The 24,324-nt window shown below is 34.1% G+C and overlaps 1 protein-coding gene across 3 annotated transcripts in view; it reads right to left on the bottom strand.

The window, feature by feature from the left end:
• The window catches only part of SMCHD1 (structural maintenance of chromosomes flexible hinge domain containing 1), a 157,484-nt gene that overhangs the window by 50,721 nt on the left and 82,439 nt on the right, over window positions 1-24,324 (bottom strand). For all 3 annotated transcript variants that reach the window (XM_057313253.1, XM_026496043.4, XM_057313255.1), the window contains 9 exons: window positions 23,389-23,556; window positions 20,283-20,408; window positions 18,234-18,313; window positions 17,638-17,795; window positions 16,234-16,349; window positions 15,068-15,132; window positions 4,283-4,370; window positions 3,516-3,647; window positions 2,472-2,624 (listed from right to left, as the gene is read on the bottom strand). In XM_057313253.1, coding sequence (XP_057169236.1) covers window positions 2,472-2,624; window positions 3,516-3,647; window positions 4,283-4,370; window positions 15,068-15,132; window positions 16,234-16,349; window positions 17,638-17,795; window positions 18,234-18,313; window positions 20,283-20,408; window positions 23,389-23,556 — 1,086 coding nt within the window. The remainder of the gene's footprint in view (window positions 1-2,471; window positions 2,625-3,515; window positions 3,648-4,282; window positions 4,371-15,067; window positions 15,133-16,233; window positions 16,350-17,637; window positions 17,796-18,233; window positions 18,314-20,282; window positions 20,409-23,388; window positions 23,557-24,324) is intronic.

Below are 24,324 nucleotides of genomic sequence, written 5' to 3'. Positions count from 1 at the left end.
AACTCTCTACTGTAATAAAAATGAAAGGAGGGATGGGGTAACTGTTTAATGGACATTGGGGAGGGACTGTGTTGTAATGAGCACTGGGTATTATATAAGACTGATGAATCACAGACCTGTACCCCTGAAAAAAATTATACATATGTTAATTAACTGAATTTAGATTAAAGAAAAAAAAAAAGAAAATGCTGTAGGGGTGCCTGGGTGGCTGACTCAGTTGGGTGTCTGACTCTTGGTTTCAGCTCAGATCATGATCACAGGGTCCTGCGATCAAGCACCTTGTGGGGCTCTGAGATCCAGCGGGGTGACTGAGGATTCTCTCTCCCTGTCCCTCTGCTCTGCCCCATGCATGCGTGAGTGCTCTCTCTCTAGAATAAATAAATCTTAAAAAAAAAATGGGGGGGACGCCTGAGTGGCTCAGTCAGTTAAGCAGCTGCCTTCAGTCCGGGTCATGATCCCTGGGTCCTGTTAAATAAAATCTTTTAAAAAAAAGACGGAAATGCTCTAACAGTCTGTCACTGACAGACCAACTAACACATCTACTGTAAGGCAGGTACAAGCTGTCAGGCTCCCCAGTTGTAAGCCAAATGTTAGTAAAACAATGCGGTATTAGCACTGGTTTAGATATAAAGATGAACAATGACAACAATAAAAAAAATACAAGAAAGGTGACATTTCAAATTTATACATATAGGAAGAATTATTCAATAAATAATATCAAGAAATTAAGTTAATGAATTAGAAAAAATGCAAAAATAAAATTCAGACAAATCAAAGATTAAACGCATAAGAATACTAGGGCAGGAACTGTAAATATAATCCTTCCTCCACTCCAATACAAGCAAAGCTAAAATCTAAAAGACAAACTCAGGAAAATGTACTTATATACAGAAGAGCATGAATATCTTTAATATAAAATTACGAAAATGACAAACATTCCAAAAGAAAAAGCATCAAGAGACAATCTTAAAAAGATCAAGAACAAGACAAATGTTCAACCTTACTAGTAACAAAAGTATTTTTTGAAATATAGGCAACTTGGGATGGAATTCCAAAAATCATTCACATTTAGGGTTGGTTAATATTATGAGGGACACACACACATATTTCTGGTGGGAATAGCAACTGAACAGCAACTGGCAACAGCTAACAACCAGAAGGCTTAAAATAACATACCCTGCCACCAATTCTACTAATTTCTTAAGTAAACAATCAGACATATGCAAAAGGATACACATAGAAGAAACCTGATGAAAAGCACTGTTGATAACAACAAGCTCTGGAAAGAAACTAAATTTCCACTTAGGATTGATCAAATAAATTATGATCAACACAATGATGGTAGGTGTATACATATTGATGAAGATACCAAAGATGTTCTAAATAAAATTTTTATAAAAGCGGAGTTCTATTATATTAATGAAATTTTATACCCCACCCATGTACATAAATCATATACACACAGGGTATTTGTGTATATACAGTATTTGTGTATATACAGAAGTCTGGTAGTTAAGTAACTAAATTGCTAATCATTATTATCTCTGAAGGGTGATAAAATAGTGATTTTTATTTTTTATTTTATTTTTTATTTTTTTTTTTTTTTTAAAGATTTTATTTATTTATGTGATAGAGAGACAGCCAGTGAGAGAGGGAACACAGCAGGGGAGTGGGAGAGGAAGAAGCAGGCTCCCAGTGGAGGAGCCCGATGTGGGACTCGATCCCGGAACGCCGGGATCACGCCCTGAGCCGAAGGCAGACGCTTAACGACTGCGCTACCCAGGCGCCCCAAAATAGTGATTTTTAAAAGTGTTCACACTGTGTATTTTTTATACAAGTAAAAATATTTCCATTTAAAAAAAAAAAAGAGTAACAAAGAGAAGCTGCTTTGTTAAATTTTTCTATTTATGTACACATTTTACCTGGGCTATGTTATATTTTGTTTCTATCCACAGAATGGTAACTTTTAGATATATGAATATATTATCACTGAAGCTAAAAATTATTAGAGAGAGCAGTCATCCACAGGGAAAAAGAGGTTCTTGCTCAGAGTAATAATAATCCCGGAGGTTTAATTTGTAATAGTTTACAGCAAAATCACAAAATATTTCCACTCACTTTCTTTTTTTTTTTTTTTTTTTTTTTAAAGATTTTATTTATTTATTCATTCGACAGAGATAGAGATAGCCAGCGAGAGAGGGAACACAAGCAGGGGGAGTGGGAGAGGAAGAAGCAGGCTCATAGCGGAAGAGCCTGATGTGGGGCTCGATCCCACAACGCCAGGATCACGCCCTGAGCCGAAGGCAGACGCTTAACCGCTGTGCCACCCAGGCGCCCCTCCACTCACTTTCTAATTTAATGCTATACTTAGAATATTTTCATGCTATACATACAAAAGAACAGGTATTATAACACTGTGGTTTAAACTATTAAATACACTAATGTTATCTACCAGAAGACATAAAAATTACCGTAATTTCAGCTGATCCTTTCACAAAGGGAAATTCGAGTGCTCTCACTTTCCCGATAAAGAGTGGTGTATCTGTATCTTCCTCCTTAGAACCTTTAATGGTAGCTACTATAGTGCCAACCAAATCAATTCCAGTATGATTGTTGTAGTCATCCTTCAAGTAAACAATAAAAAATAATTAGAAGAACAGGTAATTACGAAGATTAAACCCAGAAAAGGACATGATCATATCAGAAAAAACGATATAAGCCCTAAATATTAAATTATCTTGATCCTTCTTACTCCCAAGCACAGAATTCAGTTCTCAGATTAAGAGCTCTACAGGCAGGAAATAATCCCAGAAACTATAAAAGAACCAGAGGCTTCCATCTAATATAATGGCTTATAACTTTACCAAAAGGACTCCCATTTAAAAATTTCACCTTGTTATGTACTTTTAGCATCTACTGATTTGGGGGAAGAGAAGAAGGATTCACTTGTCTAAAACAGAAAAAAAAAAAAAAACCCCGAAAGAAGGATCCCACCATGAAAATTTCCATAAAGGTGGAGTCTCACTACTGTGTTTTACATGTTTTTGTCAATATTCTTGGCAGCTTTATTGCTGCTTACTCTCCCAGTAATCAGAAGCTTTGGGGAGCTTGCTATGATCAATCATCAGAGCAGATCTCTTAAAATAATTACTTCCTTCTTTCTCATCAGTGAAATGGACACTGAGGAATCAATTTACCTCACACAAATTCATAATACATACTTTAATATCACTTTAATAAGTGATTAAAGAAAGGTATCTATTAAGAAAGGTAGGCAAATTTCTACATTTTTGAGTCAGCTCTACTTGGTATATCTGGATACACTGTATGTATACATTCTCTATTTGTATTAAAATACAAAGGTGTTTATGAATATTTCATTCATCCACACAAATTTTCCCTATAATCTTAAACTGAATAACTAAGATCTGACTCTGTAAGTAACTATTCTGCACACTAAAACTAGAAATAATTTTTGTTACTCTTTGCAATTTTGGAAGTAAATAAAACATTACCGTAATAGTAAGACGTAAATCTTTGACCAAAGTCCTACTGGCAACTGAGCGAACATTTGAAACAGCTGGTGTAGCTGGCTGAATTTTAGGAACTAACTTCACAGGCTGATTAGGCAGAACATCAACTATAATCTTACAAAACAAAAACAGCATTGTGATTAACAATATATTGATGGTTCAGTATTTAAGAGTAAGACAAGAAATAATGCTAGCATATACTAAATAAAAAGCAATCTTACTTTCTAAAATAATTTCCATTATCTCCTAAAACTAATCAACTTACTTTTTAAAATTCAAAAAAAAAGGTTTATCAGATAAATTTCTGAATGTTAATAGCCATCTAAGAACAAATTCAGGGGATTTAAAAATACAGGTAATTTTTAAAAATTTAGTTAACTAATTTACTGAATGGTGATGATGTATTTCGAAACTACCTTAAACATTATTATCCCGAATTCTAGTACACAAAATGTTAATAACTGAAAAATTTGCAATGTATGGTTGATAGGAGCAACCTTACCATGATATACACTAAAATGCTTACTGGACTCTTCAAAATAAAGAGGAATGGAAAAGTAACTTCTGCATCGGGTCATATTAATCAACATATTTTAAATATATTCTAATATTCCTGAAAATTACATTATTTATATTTTTATTATCAGTTGTATCCAATAATTAATTCACTTTTAAACAAAACCATTTCATTCCTATACTAAGCAAGAAAATGTAAAGCTAACTATGGTATATAAAAAAAGTAAGCAAACCTGTTCACTGTTAAGAATATTTGCTTTATCCATCATAAACCCAAACTGGATACAATATGTTCCCACTTTGTTAGGAATTGCTTTATCCCTATGTTAGAAAGAAAGAGATAAGGATTACTGACAATTTTTACATATAAGGGGAAGGAACTCAAATCATCAACATTTCTGTTCTCTCCACAAAAAGTAAATGAATAAAAAAAGAACTAGTATTACAACATTTGCCTTCATTCACCAAATATTTCCTATAATACCAGGGTTTACCTCAGGTCCCAAGGGAGAAACAACTCAGCTTTGAATCATCCCAATCTCTGAATCTGGACTGAAATGAAAACAGGCTGCTACTAGCCCAGATAACAGAAACAAATGTAAACCTGACCTGGTGAAAGAATATACCTTAGACTTCAAATTATTTACATAAATATTCATAAACAAAATGTATCATAAACAACAAAAAACAGGTACATGAAGAGGTAAGAGAATCAAAATGAAAACCAACAGAAACAAGAGCCCATTGAAACAGACTAGGAAGAACTTGAGACAGACTTTAATAAATTCTGGTTACTTTATCTTAGGATAGAGACAAGACTGAGAATTCCAATAGAGAACTGGACCTCAAGAAACAAAACAACACTAAAAATACCAAACAGAAATTGGTAATTGAAAGATGGATTTAACAGCAAATTGGACACATTGAATAGATATTAGTTAGTGAAGGCAGTTTAGAAGAAAATATCTAGAATGAAGAGAGCCAAAAAAGAATGGCAAATAGAGAAAAGAGGATGAGAGACAGAATATTCTAAGGACTAGTTTGTCAGAAAGAGGGAAAGAATAAGCAGAAGCCATATTTGATGAAATAAAGGTTGATAATTTTTCAAATCTGAACAAAGACCATAAAATCAAAGGCTATGAAAACTAAGAAGAAAAAAAAGAAATCCATGAATAAAACTAAGAAGAAAAAATAAAAAGAAATCCATGAATAGGCACGTCATAGTAAAACTATTGAAAACAAAACTCAAAACAACGAAAGGAGAGTGAAAATAATTCCTTTTCAAGGTAACAATAAGGCTGGGGTGCCTCCGTGGTACAGCTGGTTAAGGGACCAACTAATGGTTTTGGCTCAGGTTGTGATCTCATCAGGGTCTTGGATCAAGCCCCACATCTGCTTAAGACTCTCCCTCTCCCCCTCCCCAGACCCATGCACACACTCTCTCTCTGTCAAATACATCTTAAAAAAAAAAAAAAAAAAAAAAAGGCTGACAGCTAACTTCTCAACATAAATGATAGGAGAGTGAAGGCTGGCTTTAAAGTACAGCAAGAAAGAAACTGCCAATATAAAATATCATTTTCAAGAAAACTACTCTTCTAGTATGAAGGTGGAATAAATATATTTTCAGGTAAAAATGAGGTAATTCATCACCAGCAGATGTACACTAAAGGAAATGGTAAAGGAACTTCCTCAGATGGAAAATGATACTAGATGGAAAACCTGAGTTGAAGATTAACAGAAAGAATAAATGAGCTGGTAAATCTACATGAACACTAACTATATGAAATAATAATGTACTGATAGGTTTAACATACACAACAAAACCATCTAAGTTGCAAGAGGGGAAATGATGTTTAAGCCTTCTAAGATTCATGCACTGACCAAGGAGAGGGCAAAAAATGCAATGCGTCATCACCTATCGGTATAGAATGTCAACTATGCATGTTGTAGTGTCTCAAAAAGATCACTTAGGAGGGGCGCCTGGGTGGCTCAGATGGTTAAGGGTCTGCCTTCAGCTCAGGTCATGATCCCAGGGTCCTGGGATCAAGCTCCACATCAAGCTCCACATCGAGCTCTGCATCAGGCTCTCTGCTCAGCGGGGAGCCTGCTTCTCCCTCTCCCTCTACTGTTCCCCCTACTTGTGCTCTCTCGCTCTGTCATATAAATAAATAAAAACTTAAAAAAAATCACTTAAGAGAATAAGACTATTAACTACCAAGTTAATAAGGAGTAAAACATGATAATTAAAAACAATAAATTCAAAAGAAAAAGGAACAAACAGTAGGATCAAATAAAAAACAAGTGCTTTTGGTAATTATTTGTATGATCTAAACTTTTTAATTAAAAATTATTAAAAAAAAAACAATTACAGGGACGCCTGGGTGGCTCAGCTGGTTGAGGAAGGTCTACCATCAGTTCGGGTCATGATCCCAGAGTCCTGGGATCGAGTCCTGGGTCAGGCTCCCTGCTCAGCAAGGAGTCTGCTTCTCCCTTTGCCTGCTGCCCCCCCTGCCTGTGCGCTCTCTCTGAGACAAATAAATAAAATATTAAAAAAAAAACTATAATGCCATCTGTAAATGATCACTTAAAATATGAAGATACAAAAGTAATGAAAAAAGGATACTTATACAAATACTAACTTTCATGATCCCTAAAGTAGCTTCTGCATGTCACTCATATGGAAAGTTGGTATACTGTTATCAAAGCAGATTTTCAAGCAAAAAGCATTACTAGAGAAAAGGTATACTTCATAATGATAGCTAATTCAATTTGTCAGAAAAATATAATGTAAATCTTATGTAAATAACAATATAGCCTTAAAATAACACTAACAGAACGAAGAGGAAAAATAAACAAATCCACACCTACAATGGGAGATTTACTACACTGCTTTAAAAAATATAGATAGAAAAATTTAAAATATTTTGAAAAAAATTGAAATATAGAAAAATGAAACACAATGATTATCAAAATTTTGAATTAATGAACATAACACTGTACTTTACGTGCAGTTTGCACGATTTTCTAGTATACACAAAATATTTACAAAAATTGACCATATGCACATACTGTTTTCTACAAAGGGAAAAACAATTATCCATTAGTTTCAAGGGAATGAAATTGCACAAGGCAGGCTGTCCGACCACAGAGGAATTAATCTAGAAATCAATAAGAGAAAGAGAATAAGAAAATCCCACAATTTAGAAATTAAACAATATACTTCTGAAAAACAGCCATAGGTAGAAGATGAAATTACAATGGGAATTATAAAATACCTTGATCTAAATAATAATGAAAATACAATGTAAAAAATCCTGGTAAATTTATAGCTCTATATACATATATATGTACATACAAATATATAATTTATGTATACACATGAATATGTATACACAGGTTGAAAATAAACATGTTAAGCAACAATCTCAAGAAGTTTTAAAAAGGCAGAACTTGGTTCTTTGAAAAGACTGACAAAATTTACATCCCCTGGTAAGATTAATCAAGTAACAGAAAGTACAAATAGGGTGCCTGGGTGGCTCAGTCAGTTAAGTGTCTGCCTTTGGCTCAGGCTAAGATCCCGGAGTCCCAGGATTGAGTTCTGCATCAGGCTCCCCACTCATTATGGAGTCTGCTTCTCCCTCTGACTCTCCCCTCTCTCATGCTCTCTCTCTGATAAATAAATCTAAACAAAAAAGTACAAATAATGTTAACAATGAGAGATCACTACAGATTCTACAGACAAAATAAACTGTGAACAACTCTGACAAATTAAAAATTTTAAGTTACCAAAACTGACGAAAGATGACACAGGAAATAAAAATACTCATATAACTACTGAATTTGAAAAAACTGAATCCATAAGTCCAACCTTCCTTCTCTAAACTCCAGGCACAAATGGCTTCACTGATGAAATCTACCAAACATTTAAGGAAGAAATTATGACAACTCTCACACAAAACCCAGAAAAAATACCAAGACTTAGGGACTACTTTCCCCAATTACTGTAGTGAAGCATATATGACCTAGACACCAAACCTAAAAATGTATAAGAAAGTGCAGGGAACCTTGACCCATTAGTGTAGATGGAAAAATTCCAAACAAACTATTAGCAAAACAAATCCACCAATAAATAAAAGAGTTTATGCATCATGATAAAACTGGGTTTACTCCAGTAATGCAAGACTGGCTGAATGAACATTCAGAAAATTAATGTTCTGTAGAACTTAGCACATTAAAAAAGAAAGGAAAAATATCACATATTACCTCAACAGATGATGAAATCTGTCAATTCATAATAAACAGAATTTCTTACTAATGATTAGAAAGGAACACTCTGATAAAGGTACCTACTAATGAAATTAGGGATTAGGAATGAAATTAGGATGATCACTTCATCATGTCTATTTAACATTTTACTCTAAGTCCAAGCCAGTGTAGTATGGCAGGAAAGGGAAAATGTACAATGACTAGAAAGTAATCAACCTATCATTATTCACAGACACGACTGTGCAAATATTTTGAAATCCCAAAGAATCTATAAATAAAACTGGAAATTAAGGAGGCTAGGAGAGATGCTGGCTACAAGGTTAATATACACAAATCAACTAGAGTTCTGTAACCAACAAGAAACATAAAATAAAAAATTTTAAAGGATTTGTTTACAATAGCATCCACAATATTATCTAGGCATTATGCTAAGTGAAATAAATGACAAATACAAAAATACTCTATTATTCACTTATATGTAGAATCTAAAAAACTCAAATTTGTAGATACAAAGAACAGAGTGGTCCTTGCCAGAGGTAGCAACTGGGAGATGGGCGAGGTGGGGGAAATGAGCAAAGGTGGTCAAGAGGCACAAAGTTTCAGTTAAAAGACAAATCCCGGGGAAGTACTGTGCAGGTGGCGACTACAGTTAACAATACTGTAGTGTTTATTTGAAAGTTGCTAAGAGAGTAAATCTTAAAAGTTTCCACTACAAGAAAAAAAAATTTGTAGCTGTGTAAGGTGACGGATGGTAACCGAACTACTACGGAAAACATACGGACGGATGGATGGATGGATGGATATATATCTCTCAAATCATTATGTTGTACACCTTAAACTAATACAATGTTATGTCAATTATATCTCAATAAAACTGGAAAAGATATCAACTATTTAGTAATTAATCTAAGGAAAGATGTATGACACTTTGATTCAAAATATTACAAAATGATATAGAGAAATTAAAGAAATTTAAATAGAGGAATATGAAGAATATGACATATTAGATTGTAAGATGTTCCCAAATTTCTACCAAAACAAAATCCCAACAGGTATTGTTATTGAAATTGTGTTTGTGTTATTTGAATTTGATAATCTGATTCTAAAATTTATATGGAAAATAAAGGGTCAAGATATGCATGAAGAACACGGTGAGAGGACTTGTTCTATAAGATACCAGACTTAACAAGAAAGTACAGTATGGCAAAATACAAACAGGTGAAGAAATCAAAATAGGGAGTCAAATGCACACACATGTGGACGTATGATTTAAAATAAAGATGGCACTGCAAAAAAAATGATCTCAATAAATAACGCAGCCACAACTGTTTATATAGTTTTATACATAAAGACAAAACTTGACCTAAACTTATACCTCATAGCATACATTAAAAATATTAATTCCAAGCATAACTGTACAAATTATAATTTAAAAAAGTTAACAAAGTTGGGGTGCCTGGCTGGCTCAGTCAGAAGAGCATCCAACTACTGATCTCAGGGTCATGAGCTCGAGCCCCACATTGGTGTAGTGATTACTTAAATAAATTTTTAAAAACTTAATAAAGTAGATAGAAAGCCCTGCTTACAAGCTTAGTCCTTAGCTAGCATCTGTGAACTCAGATTTCAGAAAGGTTCCCACCATTAGCTGGTAAGAGTGGCTCACAATGCTTCAAGTATTTCTACAAACAATATGGTTTATGCTAACCCCTTGCTTTCCTTCTGGGAATGTGAATTTTGATATGTACTACGCAGAGGACCCTTATGTGACCAGACCCCCATAAAACCCTGGGTGCTGAGTCTCTGATAAGATTTCCTTGGTTGACAACATTTTGTATGTGTTATCATAACTTGTTTGGCAATTAAGCAAGTCCTGTGTGGCTCCACTGGGAAAGAACCCTTGAAAATTTGTGTATGTTTTCCCTCGGACGTTGCTCAATGCACCTTTTCCCTTTCCTGATTTTGCTTTGTATCCTTTCACTGTAATAAATCGTAGCTTTAAGTATGACTATAAATAAAGTCCTGCGAGTCCTCCTAATCAATCATCAAACCTGGGGGTGTTCTTGGGAACCCTCAACATAATTATATAGAATAGCTTCATGACCTAAATGTAAGGAAAGAACTTAAAGGACACAAAGCGGCTACCTGTAAAAGAGAAGATTAACAAATTTGATTATATAAAAATTAAGAACTTCTGTTCAAGATAACATACAGTACAAAAGCAAGGCATGGAATGGGCAAAGACATCTAACAAAAGGCTTATACACAGAATATATAAAGCACTGCTACAAATTAATATGAAAATGAAAACAGAAAAATCCGTAAGCCATGATGGCTCTTCACAAAAGGTTATCCAAATGGCCAATAAACACACCATGAAAAGAGAATATTTTAAACTGAATGTAATACCAGTACACACCTACCAGAATACGAAAACTGAAAAGACTGATAAAACCAACTGTTGGGGAAAATGTAGAGCACTGGGAACTTTCATACACTGTTAGTGGGAGTATAAGTGTCATAAACACTTTGAAAAACTGCTTGGCACCGACTAATAAAGTTAAACATATACATAATCTAGGATCCAGCAATTACACAGCAACGAAAATGAATGAGTTTATAGCTACAAACCACGTAACAGATTATGCTTACAATGCTGAAAGAACCTGTATACAAAAGAAGATAATACATATAAAGTTTATAAATGGGCACAACTGGAGAATTGAGGGATGCAAAGAAAACCAAGTTAGGAGAGTTTATTCTGTGTGTGTGTGTGTGTGTGTGTGCGTGTGTGTGTGCGCGCGTGTTCACACACAACAGGAAGGAAGCAGGTAATGACTGGGAGGGACACAAGGTGGGGCTTCCCCCGTTTTGGCAATCTTTTATTTCTTGACTTCGGTAGTGTTTGCACAGAAATTCACTGTTGGAGAAGTCACAAAACTGCGTATCCTTTTAACTTTATGAATTTTCTACTTGTTTTTAAAAGGTTAAAAAATTGAGATTACATGCAGAACACCAAACACAGTGACACGTTAGGAACTCAAATATTCTCATGCATTCAAATATACCTGATATATATTTTATTATATTACATGTATAACTGACAGCGCATATGATTTTTAAAGATCTTTCCTTCTGACTTACCGTTTTTATAATTTTATTTTTTTAAATTGAAATCCAGTTGACATACAATATTATATTAGTTTCAGGGGTACAACATAGTAACTCAATATTTGCATACATTAGGAAGTAATTACCACCACAATAAATCTTGCTACCATCAGTCACCATACAAAGTTGTTACACAGTAACTATATCCCTTAAGTTGTAGATTGTATCCTTATGCTCTATTTATAACTTCAAGTTTGCACCTTTTACTCCCCTTCCCGTTTTGCCCATCTACCTACACAGCTTTTCATTTTTTTAAAATTTTTGTTTATTTATTTATTTGAGAAAGAGAATGAGCAAAAGTGGGGGGAGGGGAAGAAGGCTAGGGAGATGGAGAGAGAATTTCAAGCAGACTCCCCACTGAGCATGGAGCCCGATGTGGGGCTCAATATCACAACCCTGAGATCATGACCTGAACCGAAATCAAAACCGACTGAGCCACCCAGGCGCCCCAAGATTTTTTATTGAGGTGAAATTCACATAAAATAAAATTAACCATTTTAAGTGTCTAATTCATTGGCATTTGGTATATTCACATTGTTTTGCAACTGCTACTTCTTTATAGTTTTAAAATGTGTGACTATTTTAAAAAGATTTCCTAAATGTTCGTTCTGATACCCTGGAATGCTAAAATATGATTCAATTAAAACAAATATTTGAAATACAAGGAAATAGCACAATTATCACACATTTTAATAGATTTATACACTGAAAGATAATTTAAAAGACTGAAAAGAAGGCAGTATATGCTTTCTTGGATGTCTAAATCAGTTCCATGCAGTAACATGAGTATACCTTAAAGACCCAAGGCAATGTTATCATAGTGTAAAAAAGGACCATGATAGTATATTTGTTACTTGTCTGTCACAAGATAATAAAACTCAGAATATTTAGAAACACATAACTACCTGACATTGCCTTAACAGAAAGTGCACACTGAGAAGATCTTTTTTTTTAAATGAAAAGAGCATCTGTCTATGAAAGATTAAAAATATTTTAAAAAACAAACTAGTCATTCGGTACAGTTAGTCTGAATATATTAATATAATAACCATTATATTAATATAATGATCATGTTGACCCTACTGATGATGACTAAAGAAGTTTAAAAAGAAATCTTTGAAAGGATTTTGGGAAGACCAGGCGAGCAAGAAGCATCAGGTATCTGTCTCCCTGTCTAGACAATAACTGTACTGGCAGAATCTGTGTAATGTAACTATTTTGCACCTCTCGAAGTTACCAAAAACTTGGATAGTAAACTGCAGTTAATTCTGATCAATTTCAGCTCTTAGCACAGTAGTAGCTACTCATTCCCCACCTCCCAGACCCATGACAGGCAGATGTCCCTGGAGCAGTTCACAGCTTATGGGAACCAGCGTGGGCAAAAAGGACCCTATCCTCCAAACACTGGGGATCCGTGCTCTGATTGCTGCTTCTGATCAGAGAGGAACAAACAAAAATGCAGATTAGCTATTGTTCCTGCACCAGTCCCCACTGTTGCAAGCCCTTCGTCCTCCAGCTGAAGTAACTTCCAGAGGACTTAAAGGGCCAGCACTCTTTCCTTCCCCTCTTCCTTTTTAGAAACCAGACATTAAAGGACATTACTAAACAACCACATATATAGGGAAAACGAGAAAGTGACCACACACGCCCAGAGAAAGGGTCAGAAAAGACATGAGAAGACCTTAAGTTTACACCTAACGCTGATCCATGACAAACAGCATATAACAATTGAAAAAATAACAGAAAAAATTAAACCTAGCAAACCCTGGATAAGGCAGAGAATCTGAATTCCAGAGCTACCACATTATTAGATTCAAATGCAGAGTTTTTAACCAAAACACCAGAAGACAAACAGGAAAGTATCGGCCATTCAAAGTAAAAAAATAAGTCAACCAAAATTGTTTTTGAAAAACACCTAATGGCAAATATACTAGACAGGGACTTAAAAAAACACCAGTCGTAGGGGCTCCTGGGATGGCTCAGTGCGTTAAGCTTCTGACTCTTGATTTCAGCTCAGGTCATGATCTCAGTGTTGTGAGCATGGAACCTGCCTAAGATTCTCTCTCTCCCTCTCCCTCTGCTCCTAACCCCCAACTCAAGCACTCTCTCTCTCTCTCAAAACAACAATGAAACAACAACAACAACAACAAACACCTACCTTAGAGATGCTCAAAAAACTGAAGGAAGATGTGGAGAAAATAAAAGTGATGTAGAGAAAAAATGGAAATATCAATAAAGAAACAGAAAACCAGAAACAAATTTTGGAGCTGAAAAATACAATAATTTAAGCGAAAATTTCAGTATAGGTGTTCAATGGCACATTTGAGCAGGAAGAAGAAAGGATTAGTGAACTTGAAGATAATGGATATTATATTCGGAGGAACAGAAAGGAAAAAGGACTGAATAAAAGTGAACAGAAACTCAGGGACCTTTGGGACACCAGCAAGGGCCCCTCTCACCAGGGGAAGAGAGAATATTTGAAGAATGGCTGAAAATTTCCCAAGTGTGATGAAAGACATGAATGTAAATATTGAAGATGCTCAACAGATTTCAAGTAAAATGAACTGAAAAACACACACACCAACACACATTATCAAACTTTCAAAAGCCAAAGACAAAGAGAATATGGAGAACAATGAGAGAAAAGTGAATCATTACATACAAGGGATTCTCAGGAAGAGCATCACATTTCTCATCAGAAAGTTTGGAGGCCAGAAGACAATGGACCAATGTATTCAAAATGCTTTAAAAATATATATATATACTCTCAGCCAAGAATCCTACATCCAGCAAAACTGTACTTCAAAATTGAGGAGGAAATTAAGACATACTCAGATAAACAAAAGCTAAGGGAGTTCATTACCACTAGACCTGGCCTGTAAGAAATGTTCAAGGAAATACTACAAAGTAAGATGAAAGAACAGACAATAACTTGAAACCACATGGAGAAACAAAAAGCTCTATAGATAAATACACAGGCACTCATAATGTTAGTATTATTGTAACAATGTTTATAACTGTACTCTTTGTTTTCTACATGATTCAAGAGACTAATATATTTGAAGAAACAAAACTTAGCCTAAAAGTTAAAAGGACATTTCTCATTAAAAAAAAAATGAAAGGAACCTTGGACATAGTTTATTCAAAGCCAATTTTCATATATCAAAGTAGAGGTCCAGAATCCAGAAGCAAAAATTCAAGTGAATTCAATTCAAAGTAACATAGTTAAACCATAAAAAAACTAGTTCAATCTGTTTTACTTCATAACAACTAAGTTTTGAACTATGGAAATCTCCTATATAATAAAATAAAATGCTCTGACAACATAATGTAATTTTTTTTGGATGGCTTTCATAGTTTTGAAAGCTAATATAATTATCACAACAGTCTTTTCCCCAAACCATTTTAGAAAGCTTACAAATAAAATACACATTTTCTCAAAAAACTTCCTGAGAAAAATTAAGAGATATGAATATTTTCTTTTCAATCATAAATTACTTTTCCCAAGTTGAGCAAACACCATCAAGGCTGAAATCACTTTGTAACAAATTATGCATAAAAATATGAAATGATTTGAGAAATACCTGAAGTAGAAGCAGCCATCTTCTTTGTCATTATCTTTTATTTTATTACAACTAAATGTTTCTGCCTAGAAAGGGAAGTAGGGGAGAAAGTGGGGAGGGAGAAATCACATTTAACATAATATATTCAGGATGAAACCTTCTATTACCTTCACTAAATGCAAATACAGATCACATCTGGCTTTACAAATACATACACATACACCTGTATGTATATACCTTTACAATACATTTTAAGATTCAATAGTGAGATTAGTCATGATGACATACTATTATTAAAAGGGCACACAACAGATCTCAATGGTGGTGACATAGTTTAAGGTAATAGCAGCTTGATGGGACAGTATAAATTTAGGAAGCTAGTTTCCTAAACACATAATTAAAATGAATCATAAATCCTGAAAGGCACTGTTAAATTAAGACACTCTGGTATGGTTTAGTTTCCAATTTGAGATTTATTTTAGATCTACACTGTCCAACATGGTAGCAAATAGCTCCACATGGCTACTGAGCACTTGAAATATATCTGGTTCAAAAAGAGATGTGGTACAAGCATAAAATACGCAGGAAATTTCAAAGAATTCGTAACATAAAAGAATGTAAAATCTTTGAGATTTTACATTCTTTTATGTGTTTATTTAATAAATTTTAAATACTGAATACATGCTGAAATGGTAATTTGATGTTAGGTTAAAACTACATTAAAATTAATTTTATTTCTTTCTTTTTACATTTTTAATGTAGCTACTAAAAAAATAAAAATATCATGTGTGACTTGTATTATATTTCTATTGGACTGTGCCGCTTTAAACTTTAGACCCTCAAACTGTTCTCACCACTCTACCCTCCTTTCCCTATCCTCTAAGTCTATCAATCGTATCTCTTTACTATCTCATATCTCTTGTTGGTATTCAACGGCTTTTTGACCTGTGCCACTGTCCTTGAGATAATTTGAAGTGTAAAGTATCTTAAAAGTTTAAGAAATATCACAATGTAGGCTCCTCGTTTTCAAAGGCATCAACACTTAATTTTGTCAATCTCAAGTGATGAAGTAGGTTAATGTCTCGTTCTCCAGCATATACCCAGTGCATTTTTACATTAAGTTACATTTAATTTTAAGTTAAATATAAGAGCTACTTTTAACTTCTACAATGCTTTCCAGAACTCACATTTGCTGGTGGTCGGTTCCCACTGTTAGACAGCTGCCACATTTTCATGGAGATACGTGCTGGATTAATATTTTTAATGATACTGTCATCTTCAGAAATAACAGTAATCATAAAATCTGTCATGGTGAATATTAAAAAATTATTTTCTAGTTCACTTAATAGATTTGGTTAAATAATTCTATGTCTTAAAATGTACATCTTGTTTAAATATTAATAATGAAATGCTGAAGAAAACAAAACTATTCGGTAATCAGCATTCCCCAATAATCTTGTCTATAAAAACGTACTAATCATGACAGACAACTCTCTTTAGTGCTAAATCTCCTCCAGAAATCTAACACATACATCTTTGCCATTATTAGTCCCTTGTCTTATTTTCACAGTCTGCAATGCTATAAAGTTCTACTAGGGAAGACCAGAAAAGTTAGACTGTGGATACTCAGCAACCTAGAGTTAAGGCAACTGGTCATAAATCCTTATGCTTTATGTATTCCAAGAATACACTGTTTGTCTTATGATTTTCAATAGCATACAGTAGCTAAACTATTATTACATATAGTATCTCCCTTATGTTTATCATTCATTTGGCACCCATATGATGGATATAGTCTTTTAATCACAGGAAACAGGTCTTATCTTCCAAAACAGATTTAAAATTATGAGTATAAAGGCTATGTATATATGTAACTTACTAAAAATGACTAATTTTCTGATCTAAATTTTTTGGTCTGCTTGTTTCCACTGCTTATAACTATGTATAGGAATGTATCCATTTAGGAAAACAGAGGTCTTCAAGAAAATTACCTGTGTAATAAATACCATTTCCTATTGACTTGGTACCTGCCACATTCCACTGAAATTACTTGCTTACTTAAGTGTCTCCTGCATTAGAACTCATTGGAAATTGTTTTATACATTACTGGAAAGAAGAGCCCAATATAGTGCCTGGACATAGCAAGTATTTAGGAAATTTTATTCTGAAATATCTTTAATCATAAATTCTGATGTGATATATTTTCATCCAAATTACGTTAAGCAATCCTGGTTCTATTTGGTTGAAGATGACATTACAACCTATTTAGTAAAGCCCACATAGTTCTTGCCATTTAGCAGTTCATGCTCCTTTTGTAGAACTTCACAACCCAGTGAACAAACAATCACAAACTCAATTACAACAGGCTCTCAGTTTATGAAGAAACTTCCAGCTCATTTTTGACCATTAAAGGGAATGTAGGCCACCGAGATGAAAGAAGACAAAGCTAAGTCAAACATACTTTGCCATTTAAAAGACTATTGCAGGGTTGTTTTTTTATCATGCTGAACATCTAGGATAAATAGTTTATTCCATTATTGTAAAAAGCAAATTATCATTACAAATTTCTTTGAAATTTGTGACTTACTCACCAGTGAAAATACCCCCTGCTAAAAAGGAAGCATCTTTGTCATATTTAACATTGAGACGAATAGGTTTTTCAGGGTCTGGAAGAATCATTAACTTAATTATAGGTCCCTCTATGATATTCTTGTTATAGATGGCTCTAACCTGCATCATATGTTCTCCTCTAACAAGGGGAAAAAAGAGACAAAGGGTTCAAATTACGTTAGTTATAACTTAAAAATTCTGAGACAGTTTTTACAAAGCTTAACTCATTTAAAAAAACTCTTTACTCCTGTTTAGTTACATCTTCTAACACTAAATAGAAGGAATTATTACTCTTTTTTTTTTTTTTAAAGATTTTTATTTATTTAACACAGATAGAGACAGCCAGCGAGAGAGGGAACACAAGCAGGGGGAGTGGGAGAGGAAGAAGCAGGCTCATAGCGGAGGAGCCTGATGTGGGGCTCGATCCCATAACGCCGGGATCACGCCCTGAGCCGAAGGCAGATGCTTAACCGCTGTGCCACCCAGGCGCCCCGCTAATTATTACTCTTAACTTCAGCAAGGAATAAGAAAAATCAATCTCTATAATACTAATAACTACCAAACTTTTGGTTCTTACCTAGGGGCATAAACACTGAATACTCCCAAATTAGCCCTGCCCCTTTCATCTGTTTTATGCTGTTGGTTTGAAGGAGTGAGCTAAAAACAAAACAAAAAACAAAACAAGTTAATTAGAAAATTCCAGACATCAAATTCTTTTCCTCTATTACAATGTTCTTTTCTTCCAATACTATTTTGAAAATTATATTTGCACACACTTCTAAAATCTTTAATCTCCTAATGTGAACTAGTAGAAACAATGTGATACGTAATTACATAACCCAAAGGACAATCATCACTCAGCATCAATTAAACTACAATTTAGTGTATTTCAGTTATTAAGTTGCAGAATTCAATGTTCACTGTTTCAATAACACTGATATTTCAAGTGAAGTTTGGTTATACAAACACTGAAGGTATATTCTAAAACTGGGGATTGTGGGGAATGGCACAGGTGAAATAAATAAATTACATCTTAAGTCAAGGCGTCATAATACCATGTCCATTGTTATTTCATCTTTCTCTTTAAGTTTACTCAGATGTGCTCCTTATATCTCTGCTGCAGTATGACCCTCTTAGAGATAACCAAGCTCACTTTCAAATGACTAAGAATCAGTGGTACTCATAATTGGTTAGAAGAATCTAGCAGCCTTCTACAAATGCTTCTCTAGAAACTAGAATAATATTCTTATTTATGGTAGAAAATAATCACTTTAACTCTTCTAGAAGCAAACAATAAGAACAAAGTGAATTTGTAAACTATTGTGGCAGAGTATCAGACTCTCTCCTACGCCGTAATTCCCATTTCTGCTTTAATAGAACCTAAAAATTAGGTAATTATGATACATGCAAACAAAAAAAGCAACAGGCAAAAATGAGGAGTAATCAAAATGACAGTATAAAATCCTATACTTGTACCTATCTCATTTATCCTCTGATCCACTGTCTCCCAACCCATCTTTTTCAAAGTATTTCTTCCATCTGGGTCCTAAATTCTTGTTACTAAGCCAGAGAAGCAAGGCTATATCAGGCTGTATAGCAAGCAATATTACAGTTTTGTTTGTTTGTTTAACAGGCTTTAAGACCTTTGACCTCAATTACTTTACTATGAAAAACAAATCCATGTGGATCACAAGCCAGTCTTGGCACTTTAATCTTCCATATGACATTTACAACTTCTCAGGTCCTGGAAATCCCTGTTAGAATTCTTACTGAACTAACGGGTTAATTTTAAGAGAACTGCATTTACATGATATCAACTGTTTTCATCCACTAAAATTACAAAATGTTTGTAGAGGGATACTTAAGCCCAGCTGAATATAAGCCCAGGAATTCTCTCTGTGTTACTTGGTAACAACCTGACTGGGACAAATTAATTTCCTTCAAGAGGAGGAACTGTGTCAAAATATAGCTTTGCAGTAGGCAGCTTCTCCCATTTCCCCTCACAGGAGGGCCCTCCAACTCTTCTGTACTAGGCACCCAAAGTCCCCACAGCTGGCTACCCCAGTGCTCATGTAAACAGGTAGTACCAAATCTTGGACTTCTTGGTATTAATCACTATGTTTAGCCCCAAATGTTACAAGGCCATATTCATGCTTGCCCCATACCCTAGAATACAATTCAGTGTAAGTCTAGCAGCTATGCCCAGGCCCTGGTAGCTCTCCATAAGGTATGCATAGGACAGGTACTCACATGACTCTTTTTGATTACCCTTAGCTTGTAAGTTTCCCAAATAATACCTGTTCCTTAACCCATACTGCAGGTCATTATATTTGCCTTTACTCACCTTCTCAGTGTTGTCTATTCACCCTAATCTGAAATCCAAATATTAGTATTGTATAATAACCACTCAATCATAATTGTAGATTATTGCCCCTTGTTACACTGCAAGATACAAACTTTACTTCCTCAAAATTATGAAAAATCTTTAAGTTGATTTAAAATAAGCAATAATAAAGGTTATATAAGACTATATTTTTAAAAACATGACATCTAACAACATTACCATGACAATGAAACTCAAAATTTTAAGTAGATGAAAATTATGTAAAGGACGTTTAAAACTTACCTTTAAATTGTTAGCTTTCATGAGACTTATTTTAACCTGTGACACAGGTGCTGGATTATCCCACTGATCACAAAGTTGAACAATGAGAGGATTCTGTAGTTCTCTTCCATTAATCACTGGAATGGACTAAAACAGATAAAAATATTTTAAGAAGCACTAAAACAAATGTGCCTAGGGGCGCCTGGGTGGCACAGCAGTTAGGCGTTTGCCTTTGGCTCAGGGCGTGATCCCGGCGTTGTGAGATCGAGCCCCACATCAGGCTCCTCTGCTATGAGCCTGCTTCTTCCTCTCCCACTCCCCCTGCTTGTGTCCCCTCTCTCACTGGCTGTCTCTATCTCTGTCGAATAAATAAATAAAATCTTTAAAAAAAAAAAATTAAAAAAAAAACAAAAACAAATGTGCCTAACAATGTAATTACTACTTGTATACTTACTAAATGATTAATTAATCTGTTCTAGTCAAAAATGGCTTTTCATCAAACTTTTGAAAGTCAGTTATATTGTTACAAGTGATCATCTTCTTATAGAAATGATTAATAATATAATAAAGGGAGAAAAAAAAGCATTTGACATTACCAGCTTCTAACACATTCCTAAAAGTTATATATCAGAATGACTTCGATGGAAGTAAAAGCTTATCTGAGGTTCTCAGATGTAGTATTGGCTGTTTATACTTTAGCTCCTCTGTCAATTGTCAGCACTCTGCCACTCTCCATGAAGCAGTAATACACAGATTTCTAGTGCTCCTTAAATAGGACTGGTCGCTGATCTACACTGTCTAGTTGGTTTAAAACACCTTTACGTAAGGCTTGTATAATTCTGGGAATTTGCCTGTTGACCTATTAATACTAAATACATCAAAGGAAACACATTATCTAGCAAGAAACCTGATAAAGTTCCAATCTAATGTGTCAGATTTTAAAAGTTAAAAAAAAGAAAAGAGGGGAGAGAACAGACAAGCGATAAAGTAAAGCTGATTTATCAGCTCTCTCCTATCAATAATGTTCCCTCTGCTTTCTCCAACCCCCACTTTATTGGAGGTAGTTGATCACCAAATAATGCTAGCAGGTTGCTAAAAGTGGGGAAAAAATTAATAATGGGTTTCAGATAGGACTTAATTTAAAAAAAAAAATATCCTTGAGACTAGTTTGGTTAAAATGCTTGACCATCACAAAGTTTACATGGCTACAGTTGACAATATTCCATTTGCCAAAGTTTATTAAAAGCCTGAATTTAAAAAACTGATGACAGTTTCCAAATGCAAACATATCAATGTACTTCATCCCTAATGACATTAACGGTCTACCCATCAAATAGTAACTATTTTTAAAGAATATTCTTTAATAAATAACCTGTAGCCCAAGCTCTTAAAGTTATCTGGGAAAAAGTCAGTGTCCAAAATCAAATGTTTATAAATATGAATCTGCCCTCTGCCACTTTTTAGTACTGGCATGTAATTTAATGTTTCGGGATTTCAGTTTCTTCATTTATAAAATAAGAATGATAATAATACATCATGTTAAGATTAAATGAGAGAATAGATGTTAACATAACATTTACCTATTTTTTTCTATTTATCAGTTAGGTGTTAAATCAGTTCCCTATTCCACTTCAGATCGTGTTAGGGGGAAGGTAGGTCAAGAATTAATTAGGAAATTTTAGAAATATCAGATATTCAATGATTACTTTTACAGCCTTATCTACATATAATGGTAACTCTAACAGAATGAGATATCAGTTTGTTTTAAAAACTTCTGGATTTCTATGGCATCTACAAATTAGTCTTCTAAGAAATTTGAGTTAAGCTGTCATTATTTTTGACATTCCCAACACAAAGTCATATTAAAAGACGAACATGTCAACATTTCTTCCACCTCAAAAGTAAACAATTATTTCATAACATAGTAAACCAACAAATCCTTATTGACATCACTGGGCATAAAGAATATATTAACTTATGTAGTATAAATGCTCTCAGATAAAAATAAATGCACTGGCTTTTCAGTAAAACTCCTCAGTCAAGACAGTATTACAGAAAAAAGTTTTTAAAGCTCACTGTCATCACTTGTTTATCTGTTATTTTAAACTCACAAATCAAAAATGGCAATCTCAAACTAAGGCACAGGTAAAGTAAACTTTTCTTAGAGGACCTTTAACAGTATAATTTCATCCATTACCATGGTGATATAATCTCATTTTCCTTTAGAAAATAATGTAAGCTACCATATCAACAAGTAAAACTCTGTTAGACCAAAACTGAATACCAAAATCTAAACATTTTAAAATCAGAATTCTAAACATTTAGTAAAAACTCAACATATTAAACAGACACTTGCAAAATCAGTATTTAAGATTTAATTACCTGCACAGGAAGGCATACCAAGGTTTTTATGCATATAATTACTTGATATCTAATATGTTTTTCAAACTCCAGAGAAAACATTTAAGACAGTAAGACAGAACAATAAAACAAAATTGGGAAAAAATAGTAACTGTTGAAACTTGGGTTTCATTATGCTATTTTCACTTTTACACGTTTGAAAATTTCTGTCATAAATTTTAAAAAAAATTTTTCAAGATTTTATTTGAGAGAGAGAGAGCACACAAGCAGGTGTAGCAGAGGGAGAGGGAGAAGCAGGCTCTCTGCTGAGCAGGAAGCCAGACATGGGGCTCGATCCCAGCACCCTGGGATCATAATCTGAGCTGAAGGCAGATGCTTAACTGACTGAGCCATCTAGGTGCCCCTGTAATAAAATTTTTAAGTGTCAATTATTACTGCATTTTTAAAAAAAATTTAAAATTTTTAATTCCAGTAAAATTAACATACAGTGTTATATCAGTTTTAGGTACATAATACAGTGATTCAACAGTTCTGTATGTTAAGTAGTGCTCATCACAGTAAGTTATTACACTGTTTTTCAACAAGTGAAGACACAAGTGATGAATTAAATAATAAAGTATTAAAAATCATATTACTTTATCCTTTTATTACTACTGCTATTTGTTTTTACTTCAACAATAAAATATATCTATTCTGATCCACTGATAATCTGAAAGTAATAAGCCATGTGATAGCAAATACTTTCAAACAAGGCAGAGTTACTTACCTCCTTTAATTCTGGCCAGTCTATAAGGAGAAGTTTTGCTGGTGGTCCAGAAATTAGCTGCACTCGAATGAAGTCAGAAAATTCACGCCAAGTAAAACAAAGATCCTTATTTCCAGGAGGGCCTGGAATAAATTTGATGCCTTTTACGCTTATACTTTGTGTATTTTCCTAGTGAAGAAAAGTACATTGAGAAAAGACAGGATATTATGCTTAATTTTCAAAAAAAAAAAAAAAGCAAGAAAATGTTGTCATTTACTCATGTGCCTATGTTTCTGCATAAAACAATGACAAATAAGCTGCACACATACCAATACTGGCACACTGTGAAATTCATTTCCTTGAGAAGAGAAACTGAATTTCTCTTTTGTGAGAGAGAGATATAAAAGGTTCTGGCTATGTCCTTTTACTTTATTTTTTCCTAATTTCCTTCTTACTTACATGGTCTCCTTTTTATTCCCCAAACAGCAAAGCATGTGCTTGCTGAACACCCTCTGCACTTGTTCTTTCCTGCTGTTTGCAAAATTGTAGATTACATGGCCTTTCTTTAGGTCTCTCATACGGGATACCCAGATCAGAGGGGTCTTCTCTAACCACCCTATATAAGGCACTGTTTCCATTACCTCATTTTATTTTTCTTATCACTCATTTCTTACCACTCTTCCCATTATAAGGTGATCTCCAAAAAGGTAGGGGCTTTGATTTGTTATTGCTCAATCTCTGGTTCACATCTTATTAATGGGAATCAATGAAACTAGCCTGTAATTTCTGCAATGTGATCTAATGATAAAACCTAATTCCGTACTGGCAGAAGCACTACAGCATTCACATTTTAACAATTACCCTTAATAATTTTGTCATCTTAAATTTCTATGAGTACAAATCTATTCCATCAGATTTTAAAAATCAGAGTTAAAATTTCATGTTTTCCATTCTCAA

This window comes from Ursus arctos, unplaced genomic scaffold (assembly GCF_023065955.2).
Source record: "Ursus arctos isolate Adak ecotype North America unplaced genomic scaffold, UrsArc2.0 scaffold_17, whole genome shotgun sequence".
Taxonomy (NCBI): Eukaryota; Metazoa; Chordata; class Mammalia; order Carnivora; family Ursidae; genus Ursus; species Ursus arctos.
The sequence above is the reverse complement of the archived record's forward strand: the minus strand, read 5'-3'. Positions and strand labels throughout refer to the sequence as shown.